The 14747-nt window shown below is 47.2% G+C and overlaps 1 protein-coding gene across 1 annotated transcript in view; it reads right to left on the reverse strand.

Annotated features, from left to right (window-relative positions):
• LOC133549060 (afadin-like) overlaps positions 1-14747 on the reverse strand; it is a 35711-nt gene that overhangs the window by 17678 nt on the left and 3286 nt on the right. Inside the window, exons 3-16 of the mRNA XM_061894151.1 lie at positions 14013-14205; positions 13827-13924; positions 13644-13756; positions 13515-13579; positions 10943-11023; positions 10642-10838; positions 8760-8905; positions 6522-6616; positions 6185-6456; positions 4674-4817; positions 2728-2926; positions 521-612; positions 370-444; positions 227-292 (exon numbers count right to left, since the gene is read on the reverse strand). Of these exons, the coding sequence (XP_061750135.1) occupies positions 227-292; positions 370-444; positions 521-612; positions 2728-2926; positions 4674-4817; positions 6185-6456; positions 6522-6616; positions 8760-8905; positions 10642-10838; positions 10943-11023; positions 13515-13579; positions 13644-13756; positions 13827-13924; positions 14013-14205 (1836 nt within the window). The remainder of the gene's footprint in view (positions 1-226; positions 293-369; positions 445-520; positions 613-2727; positions 2927-4673; positions 4818-6184; positions 6457-6521; positions 6617-8759; positions 8906-10641; positions 10839-10942; positions 11024-13514; positions 13580-13643; positions 13757-13826; positions 13925-14012; positions 14206-14747) is intronic.

Genomic DNA, 14747 nt, shown 5'->3' on the forward strand with positions numbered 1-14747 from the left:
TCAATTTATATCTCATGACACACTATCTGTATGTAATATGGCTTTTATTTTTTTTGCGGCTCCAGACAGATTTGTTTTTGTATTTTTGGTCCAATATGGCTCTTTCAACATTTTGGGTTGCCGACCCCTGATGTAAACAAACTAGGGTGAGTTCAAGGACCGCCAAAATTAGTAGGACAAGACGGCGCTCGCCAAATACTAAGTAAAGGTGTGTCTGAGAAGTCACCGTGTCTGCCGGTCCTCCCTTGACGATGGACTTGATGTAAATCCCAAGGTGGTCTTGTCCCGCGCCCTGGACCATGAATAGAAGGATGCAGCAGATGTTTGGCAGAGAGACTTTTGCGGGGGGCGGGGGGCTTTTTTAGTTACCTTGGCAGCCACGATGCTGACCCCCATGCCGCCGCCGAGCGCCTTCTTCAGGGTGACCGTCACACTCCGGGTTCCCTTTCGTTCCAAGGATGACACCAATCAGACGTTTTGGCAGACAAAACGTTATCATGACCGATTTTTCGAAAAATACCAAGGAGGGCGTTTCACGAGACGGAGTCGACTCGGTAAAGAAGACGGTCCAGTCCCCTTTGGGGTGTTTCTGGTATGTCAAAGAGCAGAGACCTACGAAAGAAGAACAACTTATTCCTGTTTTATTAGGGATGATCTCCCCTTTGGGACAGAGGACCCTACTGAATTTCTAAGGTTTTATTATTATTTATTATTTATTATTATTCCGCCACCTCTTTGAGCTGTAATTTGACCCCATTAACATGCTTCGAAACTCCCCAAATTTGACACACACATCAGGACTAGCGAAAATTGCGATCTGATAAAAAAAAAAAAAAAAAACCCAAACCTCAAAATTGCGCTCTAGCACTCCCTAGGAAGAAAACACAGACAAAACTGTCTCTAACTTCCAGTAGGAATGTTGGAGAAACATGAAACAAAAACCACCATGTAGGTCTCAGTTAGACCTATATTTCATACACTCACACCCCCCGGCTAAAATCAACAGGAAGTTTGCAATTCCCACTTCAATACAAAAGTTGGCTAAAAATTGTTGCTTTTTTTCAAACATTATCTCCTCTGAGGCAGTTTGTCGTTTCGGCTTCAAATAAGCACAGAAGAATAAAAGTTGATGAAAGAATTTTAATTACTAGCCCGGTTTGGATTTTATCAGCCCCCAAAGAACCGGAACGCTGGTGCTGTTGTGTGTACTGCTGTCACAAAATGGCGGCTTCTTGCTCAGACAAAACTGCTTCTAACTCAATGTAGGGCTGTCATATACACATGAAACGAAAACCTCAATATAGGTCTCACTGAGACCTATATTACATACACAGACCACCCCTAACTAAAATCAACAGGAAGTTTGCTATTTCCACTTCAATACAACAGTTGCATTACAGTCTCAAAATGGCGGCACAAAGGCGTCCTTATGAAATGCCCAAGCCACTTTACAACTGGAGCTTATCTCAGCTGCATTCGGGCGGAAGGCGGGGTTATACCCCGGACAAATCCCCACCTCATCAGTACAGTAAGCCCATGTTTTGAACATTAAATTAAAGTTAAAGTACCCATGATTGTCACACACACACATTAGGTGTAGCAAAATTATTCTCTGCATTTGACCCGTCACCCTTGATCACCCCCTACGAGGTGAGGGGAGCAGTGAGCAGCAGCGGTGGCCGCGCCCGGGAATCATTTTTGGTAATTTAACCCCAAATTCCAACCCCTTGACGCTGAGTGCCAAGCAGGGAGGTAATGGGTCCCATTTTTTATAGTCTTTGGTATGACTCGGCCGGGGTTTGAACTCACGACCTTATTGTGTGATTAACATGTTATTAATCATAACAAGAAGCCCCCCCCCAACCCAAAAATTCTGTCAAAATATCCCCAATCTTGTCCTCATCGTTGGCGCTGCAAACATTTTTGGTTGAACTATTATGCCCCCACTCTAACCCACAAATTATGTTTAAAAAATCTCATTCCTCCGGCCCCTGATTGCGAGCTGTGTGCCTCGTATCCCCGTATCCCCTCTGGTTCCCTGGCTGCCCCTGGTGCACAGTCATGTTGGAAGAGGAAGGGGCCCGCTCCAAACTGTTCCCACAAAGTTAGGGGCATGGAATTGTCCAAAATGTTTTGGTATCCTGGAGCATTTCAAGTTCCCTTCACTGGAACTAAGGGGCCAAGCCCAAATCCTGAATAGCAACCCCACATCATAAGTCCTCCTCCACCAAATTTCACAATGCAGTCCGAAATGTAGTGTTCTCCTGGCAACCTCCAAACCCAGACTGGTCCATCAGATTGCCGGATGGAAATGCGTGATTCATCAGTCCAGAGAAGGCGTCTCCACTGCTCTAGAGTCCAGGGGCGACGTGCTTAACACCACTGCATCCCACGCTTTCACGTGGACTTGGTGATGTATGGCTTAGACAGGGCGGGTCGGCCATGGAAACCCCACAAATTATGTCAAAATCCCAACCCTCCGTCCCCTGATTGCGAGCTGTGTGCCTCGTATCCCCGTATCCCCTCTGGTTCCCTGGCTGCCTGGACACGGACCTTTGACGCCTCTCTCCCGCCCTTGACCGGACGTCTGTCTCTGGACCTTCGAGCCCGCCTTGCCCTTCCTGGACTTCCCGCACCTCGCTCAACACTCCGGGTAACACTCATCAGTTAATCTCGACACGTAGTCGCACACCACACAACACTTTGATCGTGTTAGCAGTCCCTTACCTCGCCGGCTGATCGGCTCCAGAAAGTCCCTGAAGCCGGGAGGGATCCCTGTCACATCGGAGCAGGAGTATCCTCCCTCCGGCAGCAGGAAGGGCAGATGGAGGTGAAGGCTCTCCTCCAGCCGGATGTCTCGTCCTTCTCCACCAATCACCTCGTCCGCCGAGGTCCGTGCACTCGCCACAACGGCCTCCATCAAATCCTGCGATGCAGACGGTAAAAAATCATCACCTGTGTCAAGTTTTTTCAAATATTTTATGGAAAACTGTGGAAGTCGTTCAGAGCATCTGGAGAAATAACTGCACGTAAGCGATGATACTACGGACCTTCGATCTCTTAGGCGGTAGTGCATCAAAAGGCGACATCAGTGTGTAAAGGATATCACCACATGGGCTCAGGAACACTTCAGAATCAGAAAACCACTGTCAGTAACTACAGTTGTTCGCTACATCTGTAAGTACAAGTTAAAACTCTACTATTCTACTATCTACAGTGTTGGATCCACTTTGGACTGGACTCTGATAGTTGTGTTGGATCCACTATTGATTGAACTTTAACAGTATCATGTTAGTCATCATTGTCACTGTCACCGACGTCCCACTGGGGTGAGTTTTCCTTGCCCTTATGTGGGCTCTACCGAGGATGTCGTTGTGGTTTGTGCAGCCCTTTGAGACACTAGTGATTTAGGGCTATATAAATAAACATTGATTGATTGATACTATGAAAAGCCAAAGCCATTTATCAACAACACCCAGAAACGCTATGCTGGGCCCGAGATCATCTAACACGGACTGATGCAAAGTGGAAAAGTGTTCTGTGGTCTGACGAGTCCACATTTCAAATTGTTTTTGGAAACTGTGGAAGTCGTTCAGAGCATCTGGAGAAATAACTGCACGTAAGCGATGATACTACGGACCTTCGATCTCTTAGGCGGTAGTGCATGAAAAAGCGACATCAGTGTGTCAAGGATATCCCCACATGGGCTCAGGAACACTTCTGAAAACCACTGTCAGTAACTACAGTTGGTCGCTACATCTGTAAGGGCAAGTTAAAACTCTACTATGCAAAGCCAAAGCCATTTGTCAACAACACCCAGAAACGCTATGCTGGGCCCTAGATCATCTAACACAGACTGATGCAAAGTGGAAAAGTGTTCTGTGGTCTGACGAGTCCACATTTCAAATTGTTTTTGGAAACTGTGGAAGTCGTTCAGAGCATCTGGAGAAATAACTGCACGTGAGCGATGATACTACGGACCTTCGATCTCTTAGGCGGTAGTGTATCAAAAAGCGACATCAGTGTGTCAAGGATATCACCACATGGGCTCAGGAACACTTCTGAAAACCACTGTCAGTAACTACAGTTGGTCGCTACATCTGTAAGGGCAAGTTAAAACTCTACTATGCAAAGCCAAAGCCATTTATCAACAACACCCAGAAACGCTTTGCTGGGCCCGAGATCATCTAAGACGGACTGATGCAAAGTGGAAAAGTGTTCTGTGGTCTGACGAGTCCACATTTCAAATTGTTTTTGGAAACTGTGGAAGTCGTTCAGAGCATCTGGAGAAATAACTGCACGCAAGCGATGATACTACGGACCTTCGATCTCTTAGGCGGTAGTGAATGAAAAAGCGACATCCGTGTGTCAAGGATATCACCACATGGGCTCAGGAACACTTCTGAAAACCACTGTCAGTAACTACAGTTGGTCGCTACATCTGTAAGTGCAAGTTAAAACTATACTATGCAAAGCCAAAGCCATTTATCAACAACACCCAGAAACGCTTTGCTGGGCCTGAGATCATCTAAGACGATTATTTGCAAAATGACAACATGTTAATTACATGAAACCATAAAACTGTTAACAGTATTGAAACATGTATAAAGTAAAACCCATAATAATTAAATAGTTAGATTTTGTGCCATTGTGACGGGACAAGAGATGCTTACAGCGGGGATGTCCGGCTCATTGGTTGCATAAAAGTATCCTGCCAGCAAGGCGTGCAACTGCAGGGAGTTCAACTTGAAACAGGCGTGGGAGATGTCTTTGGCGTCGTGCACGGCGTACTTCTTCATGGTCAGCAGCCGGCTGGCCTGCAACGCAAGAACAATTTCTTTCTTTCTTTTGAAGATTTTGCTTATACACGCACGCCAAATGTCAAATACCGTATTTCCTCGGGGTATATAGTATGCGCCTGCCTAGAATTATTTTCATCGCTTAATTCCACAGTATTCTGGACATCTGTGTTGCTGAATCTTTTGCAATTTGTTCAATGAATAATGGAGACGTCAAAGAAGAAAGCTGTAGGTGGGAAGCGGTGTATTGCGGCCGCCGTTAGCAACACAAACACAGCCGGTGTTTCATTGTTTACATTTCTGAAAGAGCTTTACTATGGAACAGAGCGGTCAAGCGAACACGGTTGGATTGGACCACACACACAAAGTACAGTGTATTACGCAGCGATCATTTCGAAAGATCGTGTTTCGAAGAGGGTCCCTTGCAAAGGGCAGAGATGGGCATCGCCAACACCCGTCGACTGGTGCTGAAGAAAGGAAGCAGGGCCGACCTTCAGGTTGTACGGGTACTGTCAGGCTTTCCCCTGACAGTTTGTTTGTGTTTTAGTTTTTTCCTCTGTGTTTAGTATTTCCTGTTTTTAGTTCCCGTCAGCGCTCTTATTTTGTCGGTTTCCCGTGTTTCTCCCTGAGCGCTTTTTTCCCCCCCCCTCAGCTGTGGCTGATTGGCACCTGGCCTCACCTGTTGTCAATCAGCCCGCTTCTATTTGAGTCTGTTTTTGTCCTCCAGTCAGTGCCGGATTTTGGATTGTGATATTGTCATGCCACATTTCGCTCTTGTGTCGTTTCTACCTGTCGTGTCTGGCATCGTTACAGCTTCTACCTGTCGTGCTACATTTTGTCCTGGTTGTCGTAGCGGTAAGCTGTTCTTGTTAGCCATTAGCTGTTTGCTACCCGCTAGGCCCCTTTTGTTTTGTAGCTCCAGTGCTAGCTCCCTTATTTTGTTATCTGCCCACGTGCTTGCTTTTTGTTTGTACCCTTTGTTTGTTCTAGTATTTTAAATTAAACCATGTTTTCCTATCCAATGCCTACCCCCATCTCTGCATCTTGGGGTTCGTCATTAACAAACTTTGACAGGTACGACCATATAATCTCCCTAAAACACTAGTAACACAATAAGGAGATAAGGGATTTTCCAGATTTTTCCTAGTAAATTTGTCTAATAACATCTGAATCACTCCCACTGTATAGTCTTTTTTTTTCTTTCTAGTCCTTCACTCTCACTTTCCTCATCCAGAAATCTTTCAACCTCGCTCAAATTAATGGGGAAATCGTCGCTTTCTCGGTCCGTTTAAATAAGAAAATCTCATTTCAGTAGCCCTTTAACAATCCCCCCAAAAATTCAGCAAAATCCTGCGGGGACCGACTCTTGTTGGTGCCACCCTGACCTGGATGATGTGCCCCAGGTGGCAGTCGGCAGCCAGCTCCAGCCCCTGCCTCTCCGCCCAGGCTTCGATGCCGCTAAGTCTCTGGCGCAGAGTCGCCCCCCAGTAGTGGGAGCGCAGGCCCGGGGTGCCGGATTCGGGGCTCATGAGGCGATTGAAGAGCCAGGAGCTAATGAAGTGGAAGAGCTGGGAGAAGAGCTGAATGGTGAGGGCCGGGTTGACCCGGTATCGGCGTAACAGCGACATGGCGTTCATTAAGGTGTTCAGAACCATCTCTGCCAAAACCAAGACTCTGTCAACCGGGCAGCTCTTCTTTACCATAAACATCCGGAGCCGTTACCTATCCCGACGGGCAGGGGACCGTGTTGCTCGGGGTCCACCAGAAAGGTGGGCAGGTGCTTTTGTAGCTCACTCTGGAGACACTGGATCAGGGAACTGAAGGGATAAAGCACACAAAACCAACATCTGAACGGATAGGTCCAGAAAAGACTCACAACTCAGTGGCATAGTGGTTAGAGTGACTGTCCTGAGATTGTTAGGTCGTGAGTTCGTTTGGTATAGTCATACCAAGGACTATGAAAATGGGAGCCATTATTTCCCTTCTTGGCACTCAGAATCAAGGGTTGGAATCGGGGGTTAAATCACCAAAAAATATCCCCGGGCGTGGCCGCCGCTGCTGCTCACTGCTCCCCTCACTTCCCAGGGGGTGAACAAGGGTGATGGGTTGAATGCAGAGGACCAATTTCACCACACCTAGCATGTATGGCAATCATTGCTACATTAACTTTGACTTAACTAAAACTGAACTGGCTACAAAGTAAACAAAAACTGAATGCTGGACGACAGCAAAGACTTACTGTGGAGCAAAGACGGCGTCCACAATGTACATCCGAACTTTAACCTTAACTTTAACTTAACTTTAACTAACCTACTCAGTGGCCCAGTAGTTAGAGTGTCCGCTCTCAGATCGGTAGGTTGTGCGTTCGAACCCTGGCCAAGTCATACCAAAGACTATAAAGAAATGGGAGCCATTATCTCCCTGCTTGGCACTCAGCATTAAGGGTCGGAATCGGGGGTTAAATCACCAAAAATAATTCCCTGGGCGTGGCCGCCGCTGCTGCTCACTGCTCCCCTCACCTCCCAGGGTGTGAACAAGGGTGATGGGTTGAATGCAGAGGACAAATTTCACCACACCTAGTGTGTGTTTGTGTGAGACAATCATTGCTACATTAACTTTGACTTAACTTAAACTGAACTGGCTAAAAAGTAAACAAAAACTGAACGCTGGACGACAGCAAAGACTTACTGTGGAGCAAAGACGGCGTCCACAATGTACATCCGAACTTTAACCTTAACTTAAACTTAACTTTAACTAACTAACCTACTCAGTGGCTTAGTGGTTAGAGTGTCCGCTCTCGTATCGGTAGGTTGTGCGTTCGAACCCCGGCCGAGTCATACCAAAGACTATAAAAATGGGAGCCATTTCTTCCCTGCTTGGCACTCAGCATCAATGGTCGGAATCGGGGGTTAAATCACCAAAAATGATCCCCAGGCGTGGCCGCCGCTGCTGCTCACTGCTCCCCTCACCTCCCAGGGTGTGAACAAGGGTGACGGGTCGAATGCAGAGGACAAATTTCACCACACCTAGCATGTATGGCAATCATTGCTACATTAACTTTGACTTAACTAAAACTGAACTGGCTGCAAAGTAAACAAAAACTGAACGCTGGACGACAGCAAAGACTTACTGTGGAGCAAAGACGGCGTCCACAATGTACATCCGAACTTTAACCTTAACTTTAGCTGAACTTTAGCTAACTAACCTACTCAGTGGCCTAGTGGTTAGAGTGTCCGCCCTCAGATCGGTAGGTTGTGCGTTCGAACCCCGGCCTAGTCACACCAAAGACTATAAAGAAATGGGAGCCATTATCTCCCTGCTTGGCACTCAGTATCAAGGGTCGGAATCGGGGGTTAAATCACCAAAAATGATTCCCGGGCGTGGCCGCCGCTGCTGCTCACTGCTCCCCTCACCTCCCAGATGGGTCAAATTCAGAGAATAATTTCCCCACACCTAACATGTGTGACAATCATTGCTACTTTAACTTTAACTTAACTTTAACTAACTAACATACTCAAGAAGTGGGCGTGGCCTAAACCGGAAACAGGAAGTACACGTCATATTTTGTAGTTTTTCTTAAGCTGTCCGCCATCTTGGTTGTAGTCCACACGTCATAATGATTTATTATTCCTACAGGAATAAATGGGTGTTGCGATTCACTATTCGTGATTCATTCGGATATGACGTATACTTCCTGTTTCCGGTTTAGGCCATGCCCACTTCCTGGGGTCATTAATCTAGACCCCCTTTTTTAGAGGTAAGTAGAATATACCCCTCTTTTTTGGAGGTACGTTATCTCTCTAGTCCCAGGTCGCAGTCTGGTATGTCAACACAAAACCGGATTTGGGTTAGTGGTTATGTGTGGACTTTGACCATATATGGCATGCGTTTGTCCAGATGTATGTTTTTCAGTATTTTGGCGCCGTCCTTCGCAAATGTTCCCGCCATCCCGTCACTTACCTGTAGGCTTGGTGCACCAGGTGGGACAGACACAGCCGACTTTGCCGGGTGAGGCCGCTGAGGTCTTTGTCGTTTTCCAAAAAGTCGAGCAGCTCGGACGTGTTCGCCATCCAGAAGGCGAGAGCGCCCGCGACGTCCTGATGTATCTAAAATGATGTAGAACAGAACCTTTTGTTTACCTTAGGGCCCAACTTTCACACTACAGAGGGGCCCAGGGCCCACTCAAATAGATCCACTATGGACTGGACTCTCACACTATTATGTTAGATCCACTATGGACTGGACTCTCACACTATTATGTTAGATCCACTATGGACTGGACTCTCTCACTATTATGTTAGATCCACTATGGACTGGACTCTCACACTATTATTTTAGATCCTCTATGGACTGGACTCTCACACTATTAACTAAATCCACTATGGACAGGACTCTCACACTATTATGTTAGATCCACTATGGACTGGACTCTCACACTATTATGTTAGATCCACTATGGACTGGACTCTCACACTATTATTAGATCCACTATGGACTGGACTCTCACACTATTATGTTAGATCCACAATGGACTGGACTCTCACACTATTAAGTTAGATCCACTATGGACTGGACTCTCACTATTATGTTAGATCCACTATGGACTGGACTCTCACACTATTATGTTGGATCCACTACGGACTGGACTCTCCTTTGAATTTGGATGGTTTCGGTTCCCCGTTTGGATTCCGGTTTCCAACTATTCGGATTCTGATTCTTGTAAGAGGCAGAAAATATTATCTGGGTTTGTGAATATTACCGCATAAGCAACTGTTGTGATTGCCGGTGTTTAGTCGGCAACCGGACGTGAGGTCGCGCGCCACAAAGACATCGATATCGGTAGATTTTCCGTTGATTCGATACCTGGTAGTACCGACGGAATTTGGTCAGAGCCCAGTTCGGTACCCATCCCAGGAAGCATCCCCTACGAATCAGCAGACGGACCATCAAAAATGGAATTCAAAGATATCGATATTGTTTGATTTTACGTGAATCGATACTTTGTAGTACCGACAGAATTCGGTCAGTGCCCAGTTCGGTACCCATCCCAAGTAGTATCCCCTGCCAATCGGCGGACTGACCATTTAAAAAAGGATTCGAAGTATCGATATCGTTGGATTTTACGTGAATCGATACTTGGTAGTACCAACAGATTTCGGTCAGTGCCCAATTCGGTACCCATCCCAAGTAGCATCCCCTGCCAATCGGCGGACTGACCATGAAAAATAGGATTCAAAGATATCGATATTGTTTGATTTTACGTGAATCGATACTTTGTAGTACCGATAGAATTCGGTCAGTGTCCAGTTCGGTACCCATCCCAAGTTGTATCCCCTACCAATCGGCGGACGGAGCACCAAAAATAGGATTCAAAGATAATGATATCGTTTGATTTTACGTGAATCAATACTTGGTAGTACCGACGGAATTCGGTCAGTGCCCAGTTTGGTACCCATCCCAAGTAGCATCCCCTGCCAATCGGCGGACGGAGCACCAAAAATAGGATTCAAAGATAATGATATCGTTTGATTTTACGTGAATTGATACCTGGTAGTACCGACAGAATTCGGTCCGAGCCCAGTTCGGTACCCATCCCAAGTAGCATCCCCTGCCAATCGGCAGACAGATCATCAAAAATGGAATTCAAAGATATCGATATTGTTCGACTTTACGTAAATCGATACCTGGTAGTACCGACGGAATTCGGTCAGAGCCCAGTTCGGTACCCATCCCAAGTAGCATCCTCTGCCAATCGGCGGACGGAGCACCAAAAATAGGATTCGACGTTTAAAAATGTGGACCGTTTTGGGAGAACGACTGTGTGAAGGTTTCATGGACTTGCCTGGATGGTCTTGCCGATCAAGGCCACCATTTTGTTGACCAGCGCGGTCACACGGTCCATGGTTCCTGCTGCTGAGGAGCCCGGGCGTTGTAGCATAGAGCGGCTCGCAGCGTACAGGGCGTACGCCGGCGAGAGCTTGAAATGAACCGTTGAGCTGTTGGTGGAGTTTATGACCGCGGACAGGAAGTCGTCTTCCACTGACCAGCAGTCGCGAAGAACCCACGTTGCCAATAACGGGCCACGAGGATCACGTTACAAATTTATCAGGTCATAAAATGTTAAAAAAAGTTGTCATACTCACGGTGATCACTGATCGTAATTCCGAGCGGTAATCCAAGCGGATCCCAGAAGTCTGGCTGAGGACTTCCTGTGTGGTTTGTCTCTGCCATTCAAATTCCAAACAATACCTTGAATTAACAACTTCAGTCCACAAGATTGGGATCAAAAGCCCCTTTCCACCGCAAGAACTTTGGTATCTTGCGTTTTGTGTGTATTTTTTATGGATTTTTCATTGATTGAAACTTTTATTGCGCAGGCTAGGGTTGTAGTTCCCGGGAGGTGTCGTTGTTATGGCGGTCATTTACGTTCTGGAAGTAGTTTGATATGTACTTCGGTATCAGGGAGGTGTAGCGAAGTTTATAGACAAGGCTCAGTGCAAGTTGTTTGACTCCGTCCTCCACCCTGAGCCAGCCCACTTTGGAGAAGTGGGTAGGAGTGAGGTGTGATCTGGGCTGGAGGTCTAGAAATAACCTGGCTAGCTTGTTCTGGGACGTTTGGAGTCTTGATTTGAGGGTTTTGGAGGTGCATGCATAGTCAAAAAAAGGGTTGAAGCCCGCTAGAATCTCCATTGGTTGTTGACCAGAGAAGAGATTCTGTAGAGAAATCTTGTTCGTTGGTTGACCTTTTTGATTACCTTGGTTGCCACTTTATCACAGGAAAGATTAGCCTCGGAACATGTGGTCCTGATGGTACCTTCGGTTCGTGAACTTCAGCTCTCGCAGCCGAGTGTTCAACGGCTGGAATGAGGTTCAGAATCTCCAAATCTGAAGCCATGGTTCTCAGCAGGAAACCGATGGTTTGTACAGTCCAGGTAGAGAACGAGACTCTGTCCCAGGTGGAGGAGTTCAAGTATCTCGGGGTTTTGTTCACGAGTGAGGGAAAGATGGAGAAGGAAATCCGCCGTAGAATCGAAGCAGCTGGGGCAGTACTGCAGTCTCTCTGCCGCACTGTTGTGACGAAACGAGAGCAGAACCAGAAAGCAAAGCTCTCGGTCCACCGACCTAGCTACATTGGTCATGAAGCGTGGGTCATGACCGAAAGAATAAGATCGCGGATACAAGCGGCCGAAATGACTTTCCTCAGAAGGGGGGCTGGCATCTCCCCTCACAGATAGGGTGAGAAGTCAGTCACCCAAGAGAGACTTGGAGTATAGCCGCTGCTCCTTCGTTTGGAACGGAACCAGCTTAGGTGGTTCGGGCATCTCGTGCGGATGCCTCATGAGCGTCTACCTAGGGAGGTCCTCGTTGCACGTCCCACTGGGAGGAGACACCGCGGAAAACCAGGGACCAGATGGCGGGGATTACATCTCCTCTCTGGCCTGGGAACGCTTCGGGATTCCTCAGGAGGAAGTTCTGGAGAGGGAAGTCTGGGGGTCTCTGCTGGAGCTGTTGTCCCCGCGACCTGATTCCGGATAAGCAGTTGAAGGTGGATAGATGGAAAATTAGCCTCTGGAATGGAACCTAGGTAGGGTTTTTGTCTCCGAGCTTGTCAAAGATGAATTTCTGTTTTGAATTGGTCATTTACTGAGGGGAGTAATTAAAAAAAAAATACAAAATCCAAGAACATACAGGTTTCTGGACTTTTTGACTTCCTGACAGACCGAAGACAGCAGGTGCGGCTGGGGAAGATTGTCTCGGACAGTCGAACCACTAACACTGGTACTCCTCAGGGTTGTGTACTTTCCCCCTGGCTCTTCTCCCTTTATACAAACTACTGCACCTCCAGTCACCAGTCCGTAAAGCTGCTTAAGTTTGCGGATGACACTACCCTCATCGGGCTCATCTCAGATGGCGATGAGTCCGCCTACAGGAGAGAGGTGGACCGGCTGGCGTCCTGGTGCAGCCTCAACAACCTGGAGCTGAACGCCCAGAAAACAGTGGAGATGATCATGGACTTCAGGAAAGTCACAGCCCCCACCATCCTCCCTCACCCTGATTGACTCTCCCACCCCCGTCTCCATTGTGGACTCCTTCCGTTTCTTGGGCACCGGCATCACCCAAGACCTCAAGTGGGAACCTATCATCAGCTCTCTCATCAAGAAGGCCCAGCAGAGGATGTACTTCCTGCGGCAGCTGAGGAAACTTAAGGTGCCGACCAAGATGCTGGTGCCGTTTTATTCAGCCATGATCGAGTCCATCCTCACCACCGCCATCACCGTGTGGTTCCCCCGGCGCCACAGTCCAGGAGAAACATCGACTGCAGCGCATGGTACGTGCTGCTGAGAAGGTGATTGGCCGCAAGCTCCCATCCCTCCAGGACCTGTTCTCCTCCAGGACCCGGAGGCGTGTGGGTCGGATCACAGCTGACTCTTCTCACCCTGGACACGAACTATTCTCCCCTCTCGCCTCAGGCAGGAGACTACGGTCCATCCAGACCCACACCTCCCGCCACCTGAACAGTTTTTTCCCCCTCGGCCACCAGACACATGAACAAGAACAAGATCACTTACAGCTCATCTTATGACCTATTCTGTCTTCGAAGTTGGACGATTGCACCAAGAAAAATTCCTAGTTTGTGGACCCGTTCTCAAACAATGGCAATAAAACTATTCTGATTTTAGGTGGGGGGGGGGGAATGCTGACTGTGTTACATACCGACGTCTTCCTGCCTTCTGGTTCCTCGACATTGTTCTGCCGCTTCTGGATTTCCATTCGGTGACCTAAAATGTGTATTTAAGGTAAGATAAGTGGAACAAGGATCGCATGCAAATAATAATTCTTTACCAGTTCTCTGCAGGTCTGTCAGGAACTTTATTTTTGTTCTTTTTCTCTTTTCTGGACAAAGTCCTTTTGAAGGTCTGGATCACGCCTCCCTTCTCTTTATTCTGACTGCCGTCCTTTATTGGTCAGCAGAAGTAGTAAGCAAGACTTGAATAAACCACAGATCTACTCCAAAATCATATTTACCTCGGTGGTCTGCTTGAGCACGAAACGTCCTTCTCTGTCGTCCGAGTTCCAGTTCAGCTGAACCACTAAAGGTCTTTCGTCCTCGTTCACTTTGCGTTCTGTTGACCGTTTGAACACTTTAGCTATTGTCGTCAGTGGTTACATCCCTGGTACGTGTACTTATGTCCCGTCACGCTGGTGTCTCACCTTCCTTGCCGTGTACTTCGTAGAGAGAGAAGCAGTCGGTCAGCATTTTCATATCAGGCCTGAACTTCTCGGACAGAGTTTGGACGACGTCGCCGGCGGAAGCGTTGCTGCTGAAACGAAGACACTTGGTGGCGACGTTTTCTCCCGAAGATTCCTCCAAGTAGAAGCGCATCACTCCTTGGAACACCAGGTTCTACCCAGCGCAGAAGACAGTCACGTTTCAATTGGATCTGAAACTTTTACTCATGTCAAAACCTGCGAACGTTGTCACGTTGTGAAAAAGGTAAATAGAAACGGACAACAATGATTTTTTCAAATCCTTTTCAACTTATATTCAATCGAATACCCTGCAAGGACAAGATATTTCATGTTCACACGGATAACATTTTGTTATTTTTTGCAAATATTAGCTCATTTGGAAATTGATGCCTGCAACATGTTTCAAAAAACACTGAGAAAGTTGAGAAATGCTCATCAAACACTTATTTGGAACATCCCACGGGTGAACAGGCTAATTGGGAACAGGTGATTGGCTATAAAAGCAGCTTCCGTGAAACGCTCACTCGTTCACAAACAAGGATGGGGCGAGGGTCACCACTTTGTCAACAAATGCCTGAGCAAATTTTTAAATAACAACATTTCTCAAGCGGCTATTGCGAGGAATTTAGGGATTTCGCCATCTACGCTCCGTAATATTATCAAAAGGTTCAGAGAATCTGGAGAAATCCCTCAGGC

Source organism: Nerophis ophidion, linkage group LG03 (assembly GCF_033978795.1).
Source record: "Nerophis ophidion isolate RoL-2023_Sa linkage group LG03, RoL_Noph_v1.0, whole genome shotgun sequence".
NCBI classification, from domain to species: Eukaryota; Metazoa; Chordata; class Actinopteri; order Syngnathiformes; family Syngnathidae; genus Nerophis; species Nerophis ophidion.